The sequence below is a fragment of the Ambystoma mexicanum genome, chromosome 10 (genome assembly GCF_040938575.1).
Source record: "Ambystoma mexicanum isolate Mex_15411 chromosome 10, UKY_AmexF1_1, whole genome shotgun sequence".
NCBI lineage: Eukaryota > Metazoa > Chordata > Amphibia > Caudata > Ambystomatidae > Ambystoma > Ambystoma mexicanum.
The window spans coordinates 61,340,005-61,347,611 of NC_090932.1; the positions used below are offsets into that span (position 1 = coordinate 61,340,005).

The following is a 7,607-nucleotide window of genomic DNA, read 5'->3' on the forward strand; positions in this document are numbered from 1 at the left end:
ACCTTTATGAACTTACTATTTTTTTTAAAATGTCATGTGAGGATGTTGCCTTTTATCGACAATGCAAAATATGATAGATCAAGAATTTTACGATGCCTTTTCCGTATTAGCCTAATATAAGTGATCAATGGAATGCTAAAAATAATAGAGTTCAAGCCTGATGCTAAACATATTTTGTAATATTGGCAAATCCACATATAATTTATTGTCCATTAAGTTTGAAACACTCCTATGAATTAAGGCATATTGTTCAATCCCTAGAAGTGCAAATTGTCATTCTGGCACCGTCAAGCGATGACATCAGTATTTCATTAAACAGAGCACAGTATATGAATATTTTGTTGAATTCCTTTCTATATGTATTTATTTCCCTTTGCCTTGTATTTATATATCTATAATTGGTCCTGCGAGAGTGAGATATCAACTCCACAAATGGCGTGACCTCTAGCAATTGTTTATTTTGACTGTGGCAGTGTGCGACCACTGCCGGTTTGTAATCAATGATTTAATGGATTTTCCAAAATATAAAACAATTTGTTTAGATTACAAATATATTTGAGGATGCTTTAATGTTGTTTAATTTATTAAATTCATATTTCAAAAGTATACATTTAGCAATCGGATATATTTTGACCTCTGCCTTCTAGGGCCAAAGACGATTCTGCAGTCAAATATGTAAATATCTGAAAGATGAATGTACAGATTTTTAGTTCTTCATATTTTATCAATACATTTCTTACCCAGTCTCTTATAATACCAAATATATAAAAAGTTTAACTATTGTTTATATTAATTTTTCATTTGAAATAGGTTTAAGAGGATTTAATGATCATATTTATAATTTTTACGGATTAAGTAAAAACTGAAAATATATTTTAGTATTTAGATATTTCTAATGAAGGCATACAACATTTTAACCAAATTATTTCTGAATGAAAAAACATAAACTATATGGTTATACATAGTTACACTTTTGGTTTTGTGAAACAATGGATGTGAAGCTGATATTTTCTTCTATTGAAACTGTTGAAATGAGGAGAACCTTGTGACCTCTCTCAATAAGAATAAAGCTCTGTTTCTACTGGTAAAATGTTTAAAAATGTGTACTTTTCAATGACCTCATCATCCAATACTGTACAGACTTTATAGAATGACATATAGTTCACAATTCCATTCTTGACCAATATGCTTTAAGTTGTCTTTTTATGCAGCTAATAAAGTTGTACATTCTCTCTTTTACAGTGTCTTCAACCGCAACAGAGACAGCTTCTCCATCAACCTTTACTGATACCAGCATACCATCGATCTCCAGTAAAGAAACCTCAGCAACTGGTATGTTTTGGTTTTGCTTCTGACAGAAGCATACCTTTATGAATTTACTATTTTCTTTTAAAATGTCATGTAAGGATGTTGCCTTTTATCGACAATGAAAAATATGATAGATCAAGAATTTTGCGATGCCTTTTCCGTATTAGCCTAATATAAGTGATCAATGGAATGCTAAAAATAATAGAGTTCAAGCCTGATGCTTAACATATTTTGTAATATTGGCAAATACACACATCATTTATTGTCCATTAAGTTTGAAACACTACTTCTATGATTTAAGGCATATTGTTCAATCCCTAGAAGTGCAAATTGTCATTCTGGCACCATCAAGCGATGAAATCAGTATTTCATTAAACAGAGTACAATATATGAATATTTTGATGAATTCCTTTCTATATGTATTTATTTCCTATTGCCTTGCATTTATATATCTATAATTGGTCCTGGGGGAGTGAGATATCAACTGCCCAAATGGCATGACCTCTCACAATTGTTTATTTTGACTGTGACAGTGTGAGACCACTGCAGGTTCAGAAATCAATGATTTAATGGATTATCCAAAATATAAAACAATTTTCTTAGATTACAAATATGTTTGAGGATGCTTTAATGTTGTTTAGTTAATTAAATTCATATTTCAAAAGTATAAATTTAGCAATCGGAAATATTTTGACCTCTGCCATCTAGGGCCACAAACGATTCTGCAGTCAAGTATGTAATTAGTTGAAAGATGAATGTATAGATTTTTAGTTCTTCATATTTTATCATATACATTTCATACCCAGTCTCTTATAATACCAAATATATAAAACATTTAACTATTTTTTATATTAATTTTTCATTTGAAATAGGTTTAAGAGGATTTAATGATCATATTGATCATTTTTACGGATTAAGTAAAAACTGAAAATATATTTTAGTATTTAGATATTTCTAATGAAGGCATACAACATTTTAACCAAATAATTTCTGAATGAAAAACATAAACAATATGGTTATACATAGTTACACTTTTGGTTTTGTGAAACAATGGATGTGAAGCTGATATTTTCTTCTATTGAAACTGCTGAAATGAGGAAAACCGTGTGACCTCTCTCAATAAGAATAAAGCTCTGTTTCTACTGGTATAATGTTTAAAAATGTGTACTTTTCAAAGACCTCATCATCCGATACTGTAAAGACTTTATAGAATGACATATAGTTCACAATTCCATTCTTGTCCAAATATGCTTTAAGTGTATTATTATGCAGCTAATAAAGTTGTAAATTCTCTTTTTACAGTGTCTTCAACCGCAACAGAGACAGCTTCTCCATCAACCTTTACTGATACCAGCATACCATCGACCTCTAGTACAGAAACCTCAGCAACTGGTATGTTTTGGTTTTGCTTCTGACAGAAGCATACCTTTATGAACTTACTATTTTTTTTAAAATGTCATGTAAGGATGTTCCCTTTTATCAACAATGCAAAATATGATAGATCAAAAATTTTGCAATGCCTTTTCCGTATTTGCCTAATATAAGTGATTATTGGAATGCTAAAAATATCAGAGTTTCAAGCCTGATGCTAAACATATTTTGTAATATTGGCAAATACACACCTAATGTATTGTCCGTTAAGTTTGAAACACTCCTTCTATGAATTGAGGCATATTGCTCAAACCCTAGAAGTGCAAATTGTCATTCTGGCACCATCAAGCGATGACATCATTATTTCATTAAACAGAGCACAATATATGAATATTCTGATGAATTCCTTTCTATATGTATTTATTTACTATTGCCTTGTATTTATATATCTATAATTGGTCCTGGGGGAGTGAGATATCAACTCCCCAAATGGCGTGACCTCTCACAATTGTTTATTTTGACTGTGGCAGTGTGAGACCACTGCAGGTTCAGAAATCAATGATTTAATGGATTTTCCAAAATATAAAACAATTTATTTAGATTATAAATATTTTTGAGGATGCTTTAATGTTGTTTAGTTTATTAAATTCATATTTCAAAAGTATAAATTTAGCAATCGGAAATATTTTGACCTCTGCCATCTAGGGCCACAAACGATCCTGCAGACAAGTATGTAATTAGTTGAAAGATGAATGTACAGATTTTTAGTTCTTCATATTTTATCATATACATTTCTTACCCAGTCTCTTATAATACCAAATATATAAAATGTTTAACTATTGTTTATATAAATTTTTCATTTGAAATAGGTTTAAGAGGATTTAATGATCATATTTATCATTTTTACGGATTAAGTAAAAACTGAAAATATATTTTAGTATTTAGATATTTCTAATGAAGGCATACAACATTTTAACCAAATTATTTCTGAATGAAAAAACATAAACAATATGGTTATACATAGTTACGCTTTTGGTTTTGTGAAACAATGGATGTGAAGCTGATATTTTCTTCTATTGAAACCGCTGAAATGAGAAAAACCTTGTGACATCTCTCAATAAGAATAAAGCTCTGGTTCTACTGGTATAATGTTTAAAAATGTGTACTTTTCAATGACCTCATCATCCAATACTGTACAGACTTTATAGAATGACATATAGTTCACAATTCCATTCTTGACCAAATATGCTTTAAGTTGTCTTTTTATGCAGCTAATAAAGTTGTACATTCTCTCTTTTACAGTGTCTTCAACTGCAACAGAGACAGCTTCTCCATCAACCTTTACTGATACCAGCATACCATCGACCTCCAGTACAGAAACCTCAGCAACTGGTATGTTTTGGTTTTGCTTCTGACAGAAGCAAACCTTTATGAACTTACAATTCTTTTTTAAATGTCATGTAAGGATGTTGCCTTTTATCGACAATGCAAAATATGATAGATCAAGAATTTTGCGATGCCTTTTCCGTATTAGCCTAATATAAGTGATCAATGGAATGCTAAAAATAATAGAGTTCAAGCCTGATGCTAAACATATTTTGTAATATTGGCAAATACACACATAATTTACTGTCCATTAAGTTTGAAACACTCCTTCTATGATTTAAGGCATATTGTTCAATCCCTAGAAGTGCAAATTGTCATTCTGGCACCATCAAGCGATGACATCAGTATTTCATTAAACAGAGCACAATATATGAATATTTTGATGAATTCCTTTCTATATGTATTTATTTCCCTTTGCCTTGTATTTATATATCTATAATTGGTCCTGGGGGAGTGAGATATCAACTCCCCAAGTGGCGTGACCTCTCACAATTGTTTATTTTGACTGTGGCAGTGTGAGACCACTGCAGGTTCAGAAATCAATGATTTAATGGATTTTCCAAAATATAAAACAATGTTTTTAGATTACAAAAATGTTTGAGGATGCTTTAAGGTTGTTTAGTTTATTAAATTCATATTTCAAAAGTATAAATTTAGCAATCGAAAATATTTTGACCTCTGCCATCTAGGGCCACAAACGATCCTGCAGTCAAGCATGTAATTAGTTGAAAGATGAATGTACAGATTTTTAGTTCTTCATATTTTATCATATACATTTCGTAACCAGTCTCTTATAATACCAAATATATAAAATGTTTAACTATTGTTTATATTAATTTTTCATTTGAAATAGGTTTAAGAGGATTTAATGATCATATTTATCATTTTTACGGAATAAGTAAAAACTGAAAATATATTTTAGTATTTAGATATTTCTAATGAAGGCATACAACTTTTTAACCAAATTATTTCTGAATGAAAAATCATAAACAATATGGTCATACATAGTTACACTTTTGGTTTTGTGAAACAATGGATGTGAAGCTGATATTTTCTTCTATTGAAACGGTTGAAATGAGGAGAACCTTGTGACCTCTCTTAATAAGAATAAAGCTTTGTTTCTTCTGGTATAATGTTTAAAAATGTGTACTTTTCAATGACCTCATCATCCAATACTGTACAGACTTTATAGAATGACATATAGTTCACAATTCCATTCTTGACCAAATATGCTTTAAGTTGTCTTTTTATGCAGCTAATAAAGTTGTACATTCTCTCTTTTACAGTGTCTTCAACCGCAACAGAGACAGCTTCTCCATCAACCTTTACTGATACCAGTATACCATTGACATCCAGTACAGAAACCTCAGCAACTGGTATGTTTTGGTTTTGCTTCTGACAGAAGCATACCTTTATGAACTTACTATTTTTTTTAAAATGTCATGTGAGGATGTTGCCTTTTATCGACAATGCAAAATATGACAGATCAAGAATTTTACGATGCCTTTTCCGTATTAGCCTAATATAAGTGATCAATGGAATGCTAAAAATAATAGAGTTCAAGCCTGATGCTAAACATATTTTGTAATATTGGCAAATCCACACATAATTTATTGTCCATTAAGTTTGAAACACACCTATGAATTAAGGCATATTGTTAAATCCCTAGAAGTGCAAATTGTCATTCTGGCACCGTCAAGCGATGACATCAGTATTTCATTAAACAGAGCACAGTATATGAATATTTTGTTGAATTCCTTTCTATATGTATTTATTTCCCTTTGCCTTGTATTTATATATCTATAATTGGTCCTGCGAGAGTGAGATATCAACTCCCCAAATGGCGTGACCTCTAGCAATTGTTTATTTTGACTGTGGCAGTGTGCGACCACTGCCGGTTTGTAATCAATTATTTAATGGATTTTCCAAAATATAAAACAATTTGTTTAGATTACAAATATATTTGAGGATGCTTTAATGTTGTTTAATTTATTAAATTCATATTTCAAAAGTATAAATTTAGCAATCGGAAATATTTTGACCTCTGCCATCTAGGGCCACAAACGATTCTGCAGTCAAGTATGTAATTAGTTGAAAGATGAATGTACAGATTTTTAGTTCTTCATATTTTATCATATACATTTCATACCCAGTCTCTTATAATACCAAATATACAAAACATGTAACTATTGTTTATATTAATTTTTCATTTGAAATAGGGTTAAGAGGATTTAATGATCATATTTATAATTTTTACGGATTAAGTAAAAACTGAAAATATATTTTAGTATTTAGATATTTCTAATGAAGGCATACAACATTTTAACCAAATTATTTCTGAATGAAAAAACATAAACTATATGGTTATACATAGTTACACTTTTGGTTTTGTGAAACAATGGATGTGAAGCTGATATTTTCTTCTATTGAAACTGTTGAAATGAGGAGAACCTTGTGACCTCTCTCAATAAGAATAAAGCTCTGTTTCTACTGGTAAAATGTTTAAAAATGTGTACTTTTCAATGACCTCATCATCCAATACTGTACAGACTTTATAGAATGACATATAGTTCACAATTCCATTCTTGACCAAATATGCTTTAAATTGTCTTTTTATGCAGCTAATAAAGTTGTACATTCTCTCTTTTACAGTGTCTTCAACCGCAACAGAGACAGCTTCTCCATCAACCTTTACTGATACCAGCATACCATCGATCTCCAGTAAAGAAACCTCAGCAACTGGTATGTTTTGGTTTTGCTTCTGACAGAAGCATACCTTTATGAATTTACTATTTTCTTTTAAAATGTCATGTAAGGATGTTGCCTTTTATCGACAATGCAAAATATGATAGATCAAGAATTTTGCGATGCCTTTTCCGTATTAGCCTAATATAAGTGATCAATGGAATGCTAAAAATAATAGAGTTCAAGCCTGATGCTTAACATATTTTGTAATATTGGCAAATACACACATAATTTATTGTCCATTAAGTTTGAAACACTCCTTCTATGATTTAAGGCATATTGTTCAATCCCTAGAAGTGCAAATTGTCATTCTGGCACCATCAAGCGATGACATCAGTATTTCATTAAACAGAGCACAATATATGAATATTTGGATGAATTCCTTTCTATATGTATTTTTTTCCCTTTGCCTTGTATTTATATATCTATAATTGGTCCTGGGGGGAGTGAGATATCAACTCCCCAAATGGCGTGACCTCTCACTATTGTTTATTTTGACTGTGGCAGTGTGAGACCACTGCAGGTTCAGAAATCAATGATTTAATGGATTTTCCAAAATAAAAAAAAAATTTAGATTACAAATATGTTTGAGGATGCTTTAATGCTGTTTAGTTTATTAAATTCATATTTCAAAAGTATAAATTTAGCAATTGGAAATATTTTGACCTCTTCCATCTAGGGCCACAAACGATCCTGCAGTCAAGTATGTAATTAGTTGAACGATGAATGTACAGATTTTTAGTTCTTCATATTTTATCATATACATTTCTTACCCAGTCTCTTATAATACCAAATAT

General features: G+C 30.5%; 1 protein-coding gene across 1 annotated transcript in view; it reads left to right on the top strand.

The window, feature by feature from the left end:
* LOC138492808 (platelet binding protein GspB-like) overlaps window positions 1–6,763 on the top strand; it is a 40,716-nt gene extending 33,953 nt beyond the window's left edge. The window contains exons 27-31 of the mRNA XM_069620162.1: window positions 1,243–1,332; window positions 2,611–2,700; window positions 3,982–4,071; window positions 5,352–5,441; window positions 6,687–6,763. Coding sequence (XP_069476263.1) covers window positions 1,243–1,332; window positions 2,611–2,700; window positions 3,982–4,071; window positions 5,352–5,441; window positions 6,687–6,763 — 437 coding nt within the window. The remainder of the gene's footprint in view (window positions 1–1,242; window positions 1,333–2,610; window positions 2,701–3,981; window positions 4,072–5,351; window positions 5,442–6,686) is intronic.
* The last annotated feature ends 844 nt before the right edge of the window (window positions 6,764–7,607 follow it).